Source organism: Larus michahellis, chromosome 5 (genome assembly GCF_964199755.1).
Source record: "Larus michahellis chromosome 5, bLarMic1.1, whole genome shotgun sequence".
Classification (NCBI taxonomy): Eukaryota; Metazoa; Chordata; class Aves; order Charadriiformes; family Laridae; genus Larus; species Larus michahellis.
This window is the reverse complement of record NC_133900.1, coordinates 15161354-15178524: the sequence shown is the minus strand read 5'-3', so window position 1 is coordinate 15178524 and position 17171 is coordinate 15161354. Positions and strand designations below refer to the sequence as shown.

The 17171-nt window shown below is 42.1% G+C and overlaps 1 protein-coding gene across 1 annotated transcript in view; it reads right to left on the bottom strand.

Annotated features, from left to right (window-relative positions):
• Window positions 1–112: 112 nt before the first annotated feature.
• FREM3 (FRAS1 related extracellular matrix 3) overlaps window positions 113–17171 on the bottom strand; it is a 64732-nt gene continuing 47673 nt past the window's right edge. Inside the window, exons 12-24 of the mRNA XM_074588819.1 lie at window positions 16266–16396; window positions 14457–14615; window positions 12920–13223; window positions 10769–10900; window positions 10145–10476; window positions 8509–8701; window positions 7657–7761; window positions 7267–7394; window positions 6598–6732; window positions 4442–4568; window positions 3197–3384; window positions 2963–3109; window positions 113–2189 (exon numbers count right to left, since the gene is read on the bottom strand). Of these exons, the coding sequence (XP_074444920.1) occupies window positions 1659–2189; window positions 2963–3109; window positions 3197–3384; window positions 4442–4568; window positions 6598–6732; window positions 7267–7394; window positions 7657–7761; window positions 8509–8701; window positions 10145–10476; window positions 10769–10900; window positions 12920–13223; window positions 14457–14615; window positions 16266–16396 (2612 nt within the window). The 3' untranslated portion in view covers window positions 113–1658. The remainder of the gene's footprint in view (window positions 2190–2962; window positions 3110–3196; window positions 3385–4441; window positions 4569–6597; window positions 6733–7266; window positions 7395–7656; window positions 7762–8508; window positions 8702–10144; window positions 10477–10768; window positions 10901–12919; window positions 13224–14456; window positions 14616–16265; window positions 16397–17171) is intronic.

The following is a 17171-nucleotide window of genomic DNA, read 5'->3' as shown; positions in this document are numbered from 1 at the left end:
TATTTCTCAATGCCATCATCTAATATAGCATAATTTTGGAATTCACTAGAAAAAAAAAACAACAACAAAACAGAACAAATGCTCAGTTTGCGCTAAATAAGCTTTGCTTGGGTTTGGCCCTTTTAAGAACACGTATCAAAAGGCATCAGTGTTGTTTAAACAGGGAGAGATGCATCCCTAGAAAAATCAGCTTTTTGGAGCTTAAGCATTTAAGCAGAACTAGACTTAAGAAAAAGCTGAGAATTCAGGTGGATTTCATGTACAGCAGCGCCGTTCTTACTAGTACCTTAATGAGTTTCTAGTTGCAGGTGACTGATTTGCAGACACCAGCTGAAAACAGGTTGAGTGACCATACTTTGCTCTTCAAAAAGTCAAAGGAACATGGTCTGTACAGCAGTTAACAGCAAATCCACCACACTTTACAAGTTGAATTGTCATGGCAGAAGACATCAGTCTAACTGCTTACACTAAACAAAAATGGGTGAAGCTTTACTTTAAAAGCATCCCTTTGCAAAGCATCCCTTTTCACAAAAAAACCCCAAACACCATCACAAACCCAAACCACAATAAACCATGTTTGCTTGTTTACAACTACCCTAAATAAAAACCTTTAGAGGAAGCAGAAGGGAAAGATTTACTAAGTAGCTGCTAACAATTCTCAAGTGCAGTATGCAGAAAGGAACTAAACTTAATCTCCCCAATGGCAGCCTGCTACTTACAGAAAATTCTTTTTTTTTTCCAAGTGGAAGTAAAAAAACAGAGCAAAGTATTTGCTCTAGATGGTACAAGTGTGTTCCCCCAGTGCCATCTGGCAAAAAAGCTACCTTTTAGAAGTATTTGTCTGTATTTTGATGCTATAATGGCTGTATCAAGCAAAGGAAGATAGGCAATTACCGTACAATATGGGAGAGTGGCCATAATTATGCTGAACTACCAGAGTGTTTTTAAGCATGTTTGAAAGCACGTAATGCCAGCACCTAAGCATTAACATACTATTTTTCTAGTGTGGCTTTACAATATAGTTCTAATTTGCATTGATCACATGTAATGCTCCCCTTCTTACAGATAATTGCAATTACAGCCTTACCTGTGTGAGTCTCCCACTGCTGTCCATGTGTCTGAGGTCCTCATTAAAATCTGAGACAAAACTGTTGGTATCACTCATTTAAAAGAACACCATCATCTACTACTTAGCTTCCATTCTAATACTACTACCTTCTTCCTTCCCCCCCGATAATTATTTTAAAAACCCCAAAACCCCAAACCAGCTATATGAAAGCTAGATACCGTTACATGTAATTAAACCCAGTATCTTTCTAAGCACCAATCTTTCATGGTGGATATAAGGCACATTTACAGCTGCATATATTCAAAACATCAAAGCAAAACTAGGGTGGTTTTTTTTTAAAAAAAAAGAAGAGAAAAAAGCACCAACTCCCATTCATGGAGTATGACCTTGAATTCTATAAGTCAGTCACTCACACACGAACCTAGTACACACCAACCCTGTCAGAAATAGCTGCCCATTACAAATCATTGGACCAGCTTTGGAACCGGAGCAGCCAATGGTCTGTGCAAAGGAGTCAGCCAAGAGCTAGATACGAGAGTCTGCTTTTTGGTGAAATAATATGTGAAAAGTCGAGCACCCAAGAAATTGGCTAGACTTCTGAGCTGTCGCTGCTGCTGTGCCGTGTGGACATAGTGTCACTGCTGCGGGAGTGGCTGATGGGCGCTTTGCTTTTCCCAGCAGGGGCCTGTTTCCTCTGCTTCAACAAAAAAAGAGTTACAACTACAATGCAGACGAGAAAGAGCAGTCCTGTCAAGCCCCCGCTAACGGATACGATACTGTTTCCAGAGTCCCTGCTTGTGATTTCCAGAACTGGCCTGTGATGCGGCGTGCCGGCTGGGACCACGTCTTTCTGGATGATGACAGCTCTGTCAGAACGGTCAAGTGCAATATGCTGAATATTTGTGCCCCTGTTTTTATCTGCTCCAATGTCTTGCATGAAGACCGGGGTGTCCGGGTTGGCTCTTCTGCTGCGTTTAAAGGCTGTGCTGCTGACTCTTCCTTTAGCAGAGGACAACACGTGGTGGTAGTCAAGACTTCTTTTGCCATTGTGCCTGTGTGCATTTTCCTTCGATCGGACCGTGTAAATAGTGTGAATGTACCATTCTCGGCCAGCTGCCACCTTAAAAAACAGCAACAACTAAACACATAAAAGCCCAACAAATGAGATCTACTCTGTCATGCCCATTTACTATAAACTGGAAAACACCAAACATCAGATCCATCCAGACAGATGTCCCAAGTTTGCTGCCAAATGGATCTAATTAAAGTCAACGTCAGAAATAGGCACTTGGCGATAGGATTAATCTTTTCTTAACCCAGACTGCTGAAGTAGGGCAGATAAACTTCGTTCTAAGAGAGCCTATTTCTTCCTAGTGTTAATGCAGAAAGGCTACCGCATTTACCTAAAAAACACTAGTCTTACTTTAGGCAAGAACCACCCCACTTCAGGAGACAAAAAAAGAGACTTCAGGAATTTGAATTAATCTGACTTAAAGCAGGATGCAGAGCTCTCTTTTTTTTAATTTTTATTTCCTATTGTATACAAACAAATTACCTTTTTTTTTTTTTTTACCAATTGCAAGAAAATAAAGTCTAACTTCTTAGCTTTCTCCTCTGTAAAAAGGCCCTCATGGTAAGCTGGACCAGTGACTTCTGCTCCCAGCCACAGGTGTACATGTCTGCAACAACAGCAAGGCTGCAGGAGGGTAGCTCAGGGTTAGAAAGCAACGCTGTCATTGTTTCCGCACTGCTGGAGAAGTAACAAACTAAATGTGCTGCTGAAGCCTGTTGCTGACTATCACAGTGCCCGTGATTACCTGCATGCTCTGTTCTCCACCTCAGTCATCATTTAGGATGAAAGAATTTCTGTGATACCCTTATCAGACAACATACCTGGAAGAGCGGAGCAGATGACAGGCTAAAACCATCAGAACCAGGCTGTTTTACTAGAGGAAAAGCATCTGCGTGATCAGCTGCTAATGTAGCATGGAACTCCATGTTCCTGAAGGCTCTCGCTTGTGTCTCGGGTTGAGCTTTATCCTAAAGGAAGTAAGTTTAGTATTTCCAGACGCGGATGGAAATCAGGGATCTAAAAATGCACGCTACCATAACTCTTTGTTTACGCACCAGGATCTTGAATCTGTATAAGAGGGAGGGTGAGTCAGCCAGGCACCCGTATTCCTGATTGTTTGGGCTGTACTTGGGCACGTACCCATCGGCGCCGGTGCAAAGGAACACCTTCTCAATGTTGCAGCTGAAGGAGTCACCGAGATTCTGAACTGGATCCACCATCACTCGGCCATAGATTTCAGATCCTAGTAAAACAGATGAACACATTTTACATTATACCAACCAATTTAAAATTACTAAATCAAGTTATTATCAAACCATTGTTTTGAAAATTTCTCAGGACAGGAGTTACCTAGCTTTAAGTGTATTTCCCTTTGCACATGAAGACAGGATGTTCCATGGCTGTTACTACTAATTTATCATGGGCTTTACTCTTATTTTCTGTTACAATTCGTACTCACGTGTGGTTCTTCCAGTGCTGCTCTTTTTTTAAGCAAGCTTTTCCCCTCTCTTCACTAGAGGGCAACCCATATTCATGTATAAGGAACTATCCAACCTGATAGCATTATATTAAGCAAAATAAAGTTCTTGACAGGACATTTGAGTTTCAGACTGATAATTCTAATAAGGGATCAATTAAAACCAAAACTATTTCTGGCCCAATACTGCCATTACCAGGAGTCTCCCTGGAACCTGACGATGGCTCCAGTCAGTGAGTGAGTAGAGTGTGTGAGAGCACCTGCCCTGGGCCAGAACTCAAAAAACCATAATCAAGCATGAGTCTGAGTGGCTTGGCTGAAGCCAGCTGCAGTTATTCTGCATCCCGTCTGCAAGCGAGAACAGCTGCATGACCAAGTCAAGGAGCCTCAGGTGTACAAGTGTTCAATTCCTGCATTTCTGACTAGAATAAGCTACGCACTGAAATTAGTTAGATCCCTTAAAATGGGGCAAAATGTTCTAGTGTGGGCAGGTTCAAAGCAAAACAACCAGAGTGAGGGGAATATGTGATTATGCAGTAACTGAGCAAGAGCTTTCAGAACTGCAGTTTCAGATATATGCACCTAAATTCTGCACTTGCCTTTGGAATGCTTTGCCTCTCAGAGCCCATAAACAGGACCAAAGCCTGTTTCAATTACACTAAATTACATCATATTTTAGTGCTTCTCTATTTCACTTTTCTGCAGTGGAAATACATAGACCATGCAGGGGTTATAAAACTAGTAAAATACATATTCAGTTCTTGTTAAAAGTGGTTCTTGTTTTATCTTCCATAATATGCTGAATAGAAAATTGACTTTTTACCTTTGGTAAAGGCTACATCGGCTCCTTCTCCAAATCCCATTGATCCATCAGATATCCAAAGTTCCTTTTTGGACAGCAGAAACATTTGAGTATTTAGACTGAACTCTGCTGCCACCGGGTCACTGACCTGTGTGGAAAAGTGAAATTAAAGGATCAAAAAAAATGCCTTGGCTGTAGCTTTACAATGATCATTGCACACTCTTGCCATAGTAGTGATGTGCTGATCAAACCTTTCAGCTGTACACGGCATTTATAAGAATCCCTCCTACATGCAAACATACATAAACCTCCTGTTGTGCTTCTCAACACAAGCCATAAAAATACTCCATTGGAGTGCTTTATTTCAACGTTGCTGAGTAAAACAGCAAAAGATATCTGTTTCCTCAGATACAGGAGAGCAACGTATCTTCTCAGTGACACTTGCAAAAGTTACCGGGAGAACCGAGCTGTGGGCAAGAGGCCAACAGAACCAGGTCAGGACCAGAACCTAGCTCAACACCAACTTGTTCCCCCGGCTCTAAACACTAATCCACATGTTCAAGCCAATGGGCACAGGATGGGAAACCTCATCTGCCCCTACTCACCCCCAGCTGCACTGTGCACTTTCCACCTAGAACCATGTTCCTACACCTAGAAGCTGCCTGCAGCGTGCCCAGAAAAGTAACACGGCCAATGGCCCACGCCTGGAGACAACACAGGAGCCGCCCTGCAAGTAGGCTGATTCCTCTGCTGCGATGGTGGGTCACCAGCTTTCTGCCTTCCCCACCACAAACACCTTGTGGCCACAGGAGCCCAGGAGAGCCCAACACATTCAGATGGAGGAAGCACCGTGCCAAGGGTCTGTGCCTGCCCTGTGACTCGGACACTCTGGAATGCAGCAAGACCCACCACACAGGTAACGGCAGGAAGATGTAGAGGGGAACAGAAATCGAATGGCTCTCCAACACAGAAATAAGGTAAAGAATGGAACTGGCTCACACCACTATTTAATATTCTTGACCACAACAAACCTGGCATTTAGGGTAACAGTCATAAGGGTGTGATTATATACACAAAATTAACTTCATATGGAAATGCCACCACAACTCCAGTTATTTCCTTCCTCATCAAATCATTTCCCTCTTGCCGTGTAGCATTCATGTCCTGCATTACAAGGTAGAAGCAGGAAGATTATTGCTGCAGCAGTATCTTTAAATTAAATTCAACACCAATTGTTTGGGCAAACAAGATGGAGATATTCGGTTAATTTGCATGTAATACAGTTGTCTCCACACTTGTCACACATGCCATGCAACTGGATAATGAAGCAGGAGGCTAAAGACCAGCTCTGATTGTCAAAAAGGCTGAACGGCTCTGACTGACACCGGCAAGGCCTCTGAAGTATCCAGTACTTTTGGAGAAAAAAATACAAATCAGGTCATTTTTTATGTATTGACTGAAGGACGGAATATTAGACTAAGAGGTTTTAAAAAGTTTGATACGTCCACTGGAAGTTAAGTCTCATATTCAGAGCTGTTGGTCTCCAAATGCTGTTCGAGTCGTTCCTCAAGCTAACTGCAACAGAAAATCTGGTCTTTGTAACAGTCCTTTGTAATAGTAAGATAAACAACTTGTAATAGTAAGATACTGATACTTGGTACAGGAAAATTGTCACAAAGCCACACTAACTCTGAATGCTTGAGAAAAGGCCCTCTTGATACAATTATATTACATTGAATCTCAGTTCTAAAAATCCACCTCAGGACTACAAGCTATTTTTGAAAACAATCTTGCTTTGAACTAAAATTCCTTCAGACCTCGCCTTTCCAAAAAAAAAAAAAAAAAAGGCAGCAAAGTACTTGGGAATAGGTTGGACTATGAGGTAAATAAATAGAAAATGAGGATTTTAGTTACTGGGAAAAAATGAATTTAGTTTGATTTTATCTCACCTGAGAAGATGAGTTCTAGAGCAATCTACAAGCACTGTAAAGCTCCTTCGGAAGCCACCTTAAATGCCCCATGATTTTCCCTTGACAACTGGTACTGGATGACCTAACGTCAGAACCTCTCTTCCAGTGGTTACAGAACACCTGCCTTTCAGCCTAAATTCACTTTCGGCTGGTTTTGCCCATGAGGCTTCACACAAAAACGTGTAAGTCCTAAGCAAAATACTGTACCTGTTGGAACCTAATGTCCATATCAAACGCAATTGGGTCCTGTGGGTTGCAGATGATGGGAAGGGCATATTGCCGACCAGGCACAGCAGTGCAAGGGATGAATTTCACAGTGTAAGTACCTGAGTAATCTCGTACCTGGGAAAAGATTAGAGACACGAGTGTTTCTCCACGGTCTCCCAACAATGACTTTTTCAGCTCACAGATGCAAGACACTTTTAAGCAAGCCTTTCTGCACTACTAGAGGCGCAGGCTTTGGGGCCACAGTAGTTCCCACTGACTCCTGAGCTCAGCAAGAGTTAAGCAGCTTTGCCACATGCCGGGAAAACTCCAGCTTCTCAGAACAGCAGCAGCAACACCTGGATCACAGTTTCCTGGCAATGCCAACGGAGATAACGTTAAGGCTAATTCTTCAAGAAAGGCCACATGTCCAGCACTGGCCCGCTCAATGAATGGTGCTGGCTAGTGCTTGCAACAGCACGGGTTCAGGCCTCAACTCAAGCTCCAGGGACACCAGGGACTTCTGATCGTTCATTAGGTAATGAAAATATGTAACTGCATCCAAATGAGCTGATGCTTACTGATCTTAAAGTGCTGAGGACTGCAGGGAAAGCATGTTAAAAACTGACGTTCCCTTTGCTTCCCTAAATTCAAGTCTGAATGCAAACTCACAGCAAAGTCAGAGGTAAAACTCCACTGCTGCACAGGCTGGTGGAAGGTCGGCTCACTTCGTAACAGACTGAGTGTAAACGTGAGGCCAGGGTGGTCAGCAGACATCACCATTGATGCCAGAGATGTTCCTGAAACAATAAAAGGCAAATTATAGTTTGCCATAACTAATACTGATGCCTGGCGTGGTATAAAATAAGCACACAAAAGCAAAGAAGCAAAAAAAAAAAGGCAAGAAATTAACTTAAACCCCAGAGAAGGAAATTCCTCAGTTACTTATTCCCCTTCCACACTGAGACAGACGCTTTACTGTGATACCTTTCTCCTCTGCCAGGTGGACAGCACTACAGAGAGATACTGTGGCTAGCACAGGTGGACAGGCTGGGTACACACCTGGGTGGGACATCACCAGCTGGCCCTGGAAACGGATCTCTGTTCGGAAATTCACCACTAGCCGCCCTTCATCGTTGATCCGCATACTTGTGGGATAGAGGGAGCCTGGGGAGGAAAAAGCCAATGACGTTACCACCAATATTTCCCAAGTGCATTTTTTAAGGAAGGCTCTTCATATATTTTCTGCATCTGGAGATCTGAAACACTTTTCCTAAACCCTGGTGCTCTTCACAGATATTAAACCCTGTCACATTGATTATTTTGAGACAGATCTCCAAACCCACCAACTGCAGAAGAAATGCACTCTTTTACACCTGCTAATGGTCCAATCCATTAAGGCAGATTTTTTTTTTTTCTCCCTTTTGCTGACATAAGACCAGACTCACCTGAAGTATATCCACATATGCTGCTATCACAGAGTGCCGTCAGGAGAAAGAAGGGCTCTGGGACTTTCTGTCACACACAAACCAAGGCTGCTCACTCCAGTAAGGTCCCTTTTGCAGGCACTTCCTCTGCACAGGGCTATGTAAGTGCTCCCATTGCCCTGTAACTGTGTACCAATTCAGCACTGGAGTCTATGTCTCCATAAGAACTTCTGCTTTAGAGTTGGTCTATGCATTAATTAATTAAAAGCAGCATGCAATTGAGGGAAGATTCAAAACATATTGTTTAGTAACATGGCATTAAAAACCAAACATAACTGTCCTTTGGGTGGGTTTTTTAACTAAGGGAGTCAGTTACCGCTTTTGAGATTCTGAAGGCTAAAAAGTATCAAGTTATTGACCACACATCTCATCATCAGAACGTTGAATAGGATGGAGTTTAGACACGACAGCATCTGAAATAGGTCACCTTGCAGCTCTGATTCAGGAGGGCTGCCTATCCCATCTTTCCACAGGATAGCTGTGTCGTACACAAAGGTGAGTCTCAGTTCAGACTGCAAATCAAAATGTCGCCAGCCACCAGTGGCAGCAGGGGAGTGGAAGACATAGGAGACGTAGAGAGGCACCCGCAGAGTTACATACGACTGCACCAGATTTAAGACCTGAAAAACAATGAACACATAGGTTACTGCACGCAACCTGAAACAAAATTACTTGCGCTGCCAACCTTGCATTCTCATGAACTGCACTCTTTAAACCTAACCAAAAAAAAACTGCACAGAAACATATTTCATCTATTATTGACATCACTACTATTTCAGGTGCTGTAAATCACCTCACTTGATAGTGTCCTCAAATCTTTGCCATTTTAACATAACAAGGTTCATACCTCTCCAAAATAAGGACCATCTATAATTTTGTTTTACCTTGGAATTAAAAAAAAAAGCCTTCAAAAGAAACTTCATAGAAATTGAAGGTGGCCTAAATTAAAATTCCAGATCAGAACCACCAGATTCCTTAGGCACTCAGAAATTAAACTCAAATTTAGAAATAAATCCTGTAAGTAACACATTTACAATAGATTGAACTTTATGGATTATGGCACCCTGAAACACTGCAATTTAAAACTATGGCCTGATTTAAGAAGGTCTCTTTCTACCAACCAACCAACAAGCAACCAGAACTGGTGGCTGAACAGGTAATTAGTAAATAAATCTTCTTTGGCCACTGAACATCAATTGAGAAGGTAACAGCTGAGCACCTACAGAATGGGAAAGCATCAAGCCACTGAGCGAAGGCTGATTCAAGGTAGAGTCATCACAGAGGCTCTACAGCCCCCTGGAATTTCCTCTAATGTAAGAGCAATTGCTGTAGGGCACTTGTGCATTGGGTTATTTTCCAAGTAAATGCAATGTGCTGTCAGGCACTGCACAGGGGAGCCACCGTGCCTGCTTTGTGACTGATGTTGATGTAACTCATACCAAAGACCTGGAATGATGGCCTGTTTTACTCAGGAGAATTACATGTTTGTTTGTTCCTTATCAACTAAGCCTCTATTTATAAAATCTCACGTATTTGACAGCTCTGCCTAAAGCCCAAACACTGTAAACCTAAATTAGAGCTCCTAATTTAAAAAGCTTTTTTTTTTTTTTTTTGTAAAAAAGCATGATTTATGTACCCTTAGAACACACTTCCAGGGCCAATAACATACTTTACACACATGGTTTACTTGTATAGAGCAATAAAATTGTAGTCTCTTCTTTGAATGTCACCCATAGGCTTTGGGTGATAGCATAAGCATGTACACAAGTTTGGAACAGCTCTGCAAGTTAAAAAAGCAGAGTTTCTAGAATCCAGACTAGGAACAACAGCAATGCAGTAAGCTGTGCTCAATTACTGGGAAGATGAATCATGTCTGTGCGTAGAAATACAGTCCAAAGGAAGAAATCTGTACTTCTAAAACCCATTTGTGCTAAGGGAACACGTATCAAACTGCCTGCATAGTGACTAAATCCTTTCTCATGCAATCCTTAGTAATGCTTTCTGTTGGATTTGTGCTTCCAAAGCCTCCTGTTGAGAGAGGGAGGCGCTTCAGTGCCACATACCTGCCCATCCGTGCCAATGGAGCCGCCGCAGTCTGTCAGGAGCTCAGACATATCATAGTAACTGTTGAACTCCCAAAGGCAAGCCTCAAGGTTGAGGTTCTGGTAGAAACGCAAGGTTTTGGCAGACCGCAGAGCACTGCTGTACTGGTAAGGTGACATTTCTCCAATCACTTTGGGGTTCTTCGTTTCCTCTGTAATAAACCCATGTTTGGTCTGTATCTCATTATAGTCCAGTAGGTTGGAGCACTTGTGGTGTCCCACACGAGTGCCGTCTGGGCTAAGCGTTAGCTCAAAGTTGGACAAGGGGCGCGTGGAGATAACTGGCAGCATTCCTAAAACATAAATGTCACATGACCCATTAACAGCCTGAATGAAAGAGAGCAAAAATTCATTAACTGCTTGTGAACATGTTTTTAGAGCTGGAGTCTGGAAACATCGGAGCTAAGGATGCCCAAGGTTTCATTCATACATTAACCTTGCAATTGGCAAATTGTTCATTAAACATGGATTATTCACTGTTCTGCCACAATCCAGCAAACAACTGTGGAGACAAAGCTGTGGGAGAGGAAAAGTCCAAAGCAGTGCGTGTTAATTAAATGGTCACTCTCACTGCTTGATGCTTACCATCCATATGGGGCATGGTGACTGTTAGTCGGATCAGATTGGGATGGTCAGGATCACCTGGACCTGTGTAGCAAATTTTAGCTGAGAAAGGTTCCGCTCCTACTGTTCCTGGGATGCGAGGTTGGCAAAGACCTGAGCAAAGGGGAAAGACAGATTGTGAGATGCCTGTTAAAATGTGTCATATTTCCGTTAAGCAGCTTGGAGATGTCTGTCCATAGAGGTAGGTCAGAAAAATGCAGAAACACCAACGCTAATTAGGGAGTTCCTCACATGCTGCCTGGTCTAACCTCTAGAGTCAAGAGGTCTTCTTCCATAGAGGCAAGGGTAGCACTGTGGAAACGTTTCAATGCCCAGCAGTGACTAAGGAACCTGACCTCTTCCTGGTAAGGATTTGTTCTTCCTCCCCAGAAATGGGGAGATGGTAACTTTACATCAGCATTTACCTTGGCAGCCATCACTTCTGAGGTGAAGGGCAGGGTGGTTCACAACTGCATCTGAGCTCTTGACACAAAAAACAGGCTGCCTGAGGGGATTCAACATCCTGCAGACAACAGCTAACTAAAATACATAGGGGCAGTTTGTGCCGTTCTGCAGGGTCCATCACAAACACTAGAGAGGTGTTTCAGGTTCTCTCTTTTTCTGTGTGTGACTGAGGCAAAGATAATTTCTGATTAAATTACGTAAAGAACTGGCACTTTCAGAGCATAGCAGTAAATCCACAGAGGAGCTATGGTGCATAATGGCCACTTTAGACCTATAAATCTAACACTTAAGAGCCTCAAGGAACCTTGAAAACTTCACAGGCTACTGCCTAACTTCCTAACGACAGAAAGACTCAAGGAAGCTGCTTTTCAGCCACTGAGCATGAACACATCTGTGTAAAACCTCGATGGATTTCAGTCCGGATTACGTGCTCAAAAACTTCCCTTCCTTCCCCAATTTGTGATCTTAACAAAAAATACTGCCTCTATCCACAAGCCTTGTCTTGTCTTGTTAACAGGCCACTGCCACTACAACAGGACCATCACTAATACCCTGGGTAACACACAAGTTTTTCAGTTCTTCCCACATAGTTCGATCCTACCCAGGGGTTTTGCACTGCAGCTGGAGGAGATGGAGGTGAAGGACTCCACGTAGCAGAGGAGATGTAGCAGAAGGACTGAACTGCACAAGACAGAGAGCTGAGGAAGCACAGCATAACCCACTTGGATAACTGGTGAGCTATAGTGCTTCTCACACAGTGAGTATTTAATTTATAGAGCTAAAATGAAATAATTCACTCTAAAGAGACAGAGAAGAGTCACCTCCTAGCACCCAATATTTTGGCCCCTTGAATGCTGAGATGCAGTAAAGTCAGGCTCCTGCTTTAATTTGGGCAGAACACAACTTTAAGGTAACTCCCAAGTAACTGTTCTAATCACTAACTGATTGAGCAAAAAGATGCATTTTCCTCACCTGAATTTCTGAGAAAAAACCAACAGATTAGACATGCACATCTAGATATGAATCACAGTTAAGAAAGCTGAGGGATGTGGGCGAAACTTAGAATTAGGATGTCCCCTTACCTTCTGAGGCACAGCCTAAATTCTCAGCAGTTATGCATGCAGTGCTGCAATATCTGAACTTCCACATGGATTTCATGCCCCCACTCTTTTCTAGCACCTGTATTTTAACTGTCTTTTGTCTGCAGGTCTTTAGACAACATCAAATTCAATACACCTACAGTCTGCTCTCAGTGTCAGTAGCTGTGTTGTTTAAACTAAACCCACATGGAAATAGAGGTGCATTTGAAATATGCATACTGATAAAAGCAAAGGACCCAAGACTGCACAAGTAAAATTCTGCTCTACTCACTAGTGAAATTAGGTGTAAAAAATCATTATCACCTTATACCCACCAATCTTTTACACACAACCTACGATGGGCACAAACTCTTGAAATACCAGAGCTGATGAGATGATTACAAGATGCTTTTGCCTTTCACTAGCAACAGTCTGTACATGCATGAAAAAAAATTAACTAACATATAAGTTATGTTATGTTAGTTAACATAACAAAACAAAACACCCCATAGCAGACCACCATCAGCTGCAAACACTACCTCATCTTTTCCCAAGAAAGACTACTTAATTCTCATCATTAACAACTTACCGTCCTCTCTGTTTACTGTATAAATGGGACTTAGCAGCTCCAGACCTGCATCACCATTAGCATTCACAGCTCGAGCTGCACACTGAAGCCTGGAGCCCGCCTGGAAGTATATAGAGTCCAGGGAGATGGATTTGGTGCTGGTAAAAAAAGTGTTGGAGTCCACTTCCCTCATCGGGCTAGTGACACCATCACTCCCACTTGGAGCACTGACAAGCCAGCGGTAGAGCGTGAGAGTATCGTTGATGTTTTCCATGGCGCAGATGGATCCGGTTTTGTCGTAGTCTGAATACTTGGGATTGCATGCCTATGGGTTGGTATTTAGACAAAATAAAGAGGGTTATCTATTCTGACCTACACTTGTTCCAGGCAAGGTAACTGTTAGCATTATTCTAACAGTACCGTGCTTATTACTAAAACTGTATCAGCAAAATAAGACCGTCATGCAGATGCACTATTTTCCCCTTAATTGAAGGGATATGAATGAATGCCATGGGGCTTTTTAAACTGAAAATGAGAACAAACAAACAAAAAACCCAAACCCCAGATAGCAGCAAGTTGCTCTTATGATTCATGTGTCACCTCTGACCACGCAAATCTGGAAAATGCTAACTACAAAAACTGAACTCTTATTTGACAAAAAAGTCAGTTTTTCCAAATTCAGACATCCTAGCTTGAAAAAATCCCAGTGTGAAACCACTCTAATAAATTAGAAATTGCTAGAAACATAAAATGAATGGCCTGAATTCATACATCCCTGGCAAAGAGTTGCCAAGTTACAACTGCACCCTCCACAGTAATCTGTTGCTGCTTCCCCGGCAGAATCAAACAGGAGCTAAGATGCATGCGTGATTTTTGCTAGTGCAAAATTCAGCTTTTTTTTTTTTTTTCTTCTCAAAATCATCCTTGATCAACAGTTTAAAACACTTGACTTTACACAGAAGCAGCAGGCACACAAGTATGTGTCCCTCTGCCAGCTCTGTCTGGGAGAGCAGTCTCCTGCAGACGGGACAGATGGCTGATACCAGAGGCTGTTCAGTCAACTTTGCTAAAATCTGCTCCTCAGCTGATCATGGCACAGCTCTGCTCGCAAAGCCCAGGATGCGAACCGTTCTGGAAAGCTCTGTATGGCCCAGCCACAGACCTATTTTGGGCAGCACTCATCTCCTCCCCACCTTCCTGCTGGCTCGGCTTTGGGTTTAGAAAACTGTATTTTTATGGCCCTAATTCCACATGTCCAAGTCACCCCCTGGAACTGGTTATTAGTTTGACAGCCCAAACCCCAAAGACCTATTTAGGTCATCAAGAAACTGTCACTCTAGAAAGCTGTCACAGGTTAAGGGTGTTAGTGACCCTCCCTTGAAAGCTCTCATTCTCGAAGTTAGGTCAGCAGAAAGACTTACGCAAGTGCCTCTGACACAGTAACAGCCTACTGCTTTTAGTTGCCATTTTCCAGAATTGAATACTTTTCCAATTTTCTGACATGGTCCAGAGCATGGAATGAGTAAATTGGACAAAAGCATGCAGAAACAAGCCTTACTGTTACACAGACAACAGGATAGCCAGTTGGAGGGTGTGGATTCTCTTTGCTTTTGGCAGTATCGTCATACATCAGAAGTGAGACAACCTGGGGCACAGCTGGAAACGTCACATCTGCAACACTGTCCATTTCTTCAATGTATACAATGGCTTTACTCATCTGTGTTGAGAGAGAGAAAAGGTTATGTGTACTGCTGAAAATAAGGAACAGAGGGAGAAAGAGAAGTAGTGCCTGCAACTTAATTTCTGCCACCAAGGTCATTCTGGTTTTATCCAGGATTCTTTAATAAAATGGTGATTTGTATTAAAGAAGATGCACTCCTCAGTGTTTTTTTTTTTTTTTTAAGTTTTCCACTTAAAACCTGTTTTCCAGCAACTAGTTAAAAATTAAGGAAGAAATAATTCCCCAAACACTAGGAAAAGGGAAATAAAAATATTCCAAACTTTCTGTAACTAAAAAAAGTTAGCCTTGGCAAACAGTCAAACACATACCCAGTTGCTCACTCACTCCCCACCTTCAGCATGGCAGGAGGAGTAAATAGGATGAGAAAGCTCATGGGTTCAGCTAAAGACAGGGAGATTACTTATCAATTACTCTAATGGGCAAAAACCACTCAACTTGGGGAAAATAAATTCAATTTATTGCCAATTAAAGTAGATTTGGGTAAGAAGAAACAAAGACAGACGTTAAAACACCACCTTTCCCCCTTCAGAGCATTTTTCCATGCTCAACTTCACTCCTGACTCATCTACCCCCCAAAAACCTTGCCACAAACATAAAATACAGAAACAAACCCCCAAACTCTCCTAAACTAATTCTACAGACCATGTTGTAGCTTCAGCCTACATATCAATTTGATCTCATTTCACAGCCAGTTTAGGTTTTTACCAACTTAATTATAATGACTGTGTGTTAACTTTAGAGCCTCTGTTTTTAAAATAGTAGCCTACACATTTATGAAGGTATAATATACATGATGTAATGGATCCCAGGGCCATAGTTTCTCTGCATGTAGTAATTTACTGTATGTAGTACTGAAGTAAGAAGTTGCTTGTGTTTGAGTCAAATTAGATCTTAAACATAGCCCAAAGTGGCAGGCGGTGCTCTTCAGAACTGTAGTAGCTCCAACACTTGCTGTGCTCTCTCTCAAAATAAAGGAAGAAATGGGAGACGAATCTATGCCCGTCTGTCCCCATTTGTGCCTTCCTCCCTGCCCACGGACCTCCTACCATGGGGAAGGGTGAGAAGGCCTCACGGAGCTGTACTTGGGCACAGAGCACCGATCAGAGCACCACAGCATGGCTGCAGCTGATGCTGCCACATCTCTCCCCACATGTTTAGAGGGGGACCAATACAGTCTCTCTCTGTTATACTGGGTCTCTAGCAGCCAGAGACACTATTAATACAAAAGAACCCCACCCTGCCAATCACAGCTTCTTGCTTTCATTTTTAATATTTTTATATCTTTTGATGTAATGGGAAAAGTCAGATGTTTCTACAAGCCAGTTAGTGCTGAGATGTACACCAATAACTTGGAAAGAATGAGAGCGCTCTCCACTGCCAAACTCTCTGTGAAGCACACAGTGGGTCACACATAAAGTTTGAAATTGCTTCTAGACTTTTTTCAAAGTGTCTGGATTTACAGCTAATTTATACCAGTATTTGGACAGGTATGCACTAAATTAACCACAGTAGCGTATGAATACCAGGCTGTCATGCATGCTGTGAGCACATGTTTTTTTAGATGTTTTTGTACAAATAAAAAAAATATCATTAGAAGTGGCAACTTTTTTTATCAATAGTGGTTACCTGTGTCTCTGCTACCATGTTCTCATCAGCTTTCAGGTGGACAGTAAATGCTTCTCTCATTTCTCTTATGCCATCATACAGAATCTCTACTTCAACAAAATGCTCAGTTTCTCCTTCTCTGAATTCAATATCTGATTAAAAAAACAACCCAACAAATTAATGTAAAATCAAGAGCCAAACAACTGTTTTCTTTGTCATTTCTGTTCAAGTAACATATTTTGCTGCAGTAACATGTTTTTGCTCTATGTAAAATGTACTAGTAGACTGAGTTGTCTTCAGTACGATGTTCAGAACAATCTGATCTTCAGTACAATGACCAAAACTAACCCACTTTCACTGGACAGAAAAAATAAATACAAGTTGGTATTGATAATTTGTTGGAAGACTTAAAATGCTATAAAAACATAATATCCTGACGTGATTTTGCACCAAGCCAACTAGCTTTCTTCCAAACAGTTCCTGGATACAGTTCAGAATTAGCATGGGCCATGAAGGCAGTTTTCATGCAGAGATCCTGCCTCAATGGCAAAGAAAGCTCAACAGAGTGGGTCTGCATGCCAAGGAATGGTCCCAAGTACATTATTATACCTCATGCTCCATTTCCACTGCATATTTAATATAGCAGGATCGAAAAAACTGCACTTTGAACTGCAAAGTCAACACACTTGGCATTAGGTCTTTAGGAGACATATTCATCTACATGAAATTGCAAGACAAGAACGGTCTATTAGAAACAGGCATCTGTGGTCCTTCGTCCAGAAACCAAGTTGGGATTGTTATTTCTTGCTAGAAGTCAGGATGAAGTGGTACCCATTTTTCTGACACTAGCCCTTAGTCAATAGCATGAATACTCAAGAAATGACAGACCTTATGGGTTCACTTTACTCAAATTGTATTCAAGGTCAT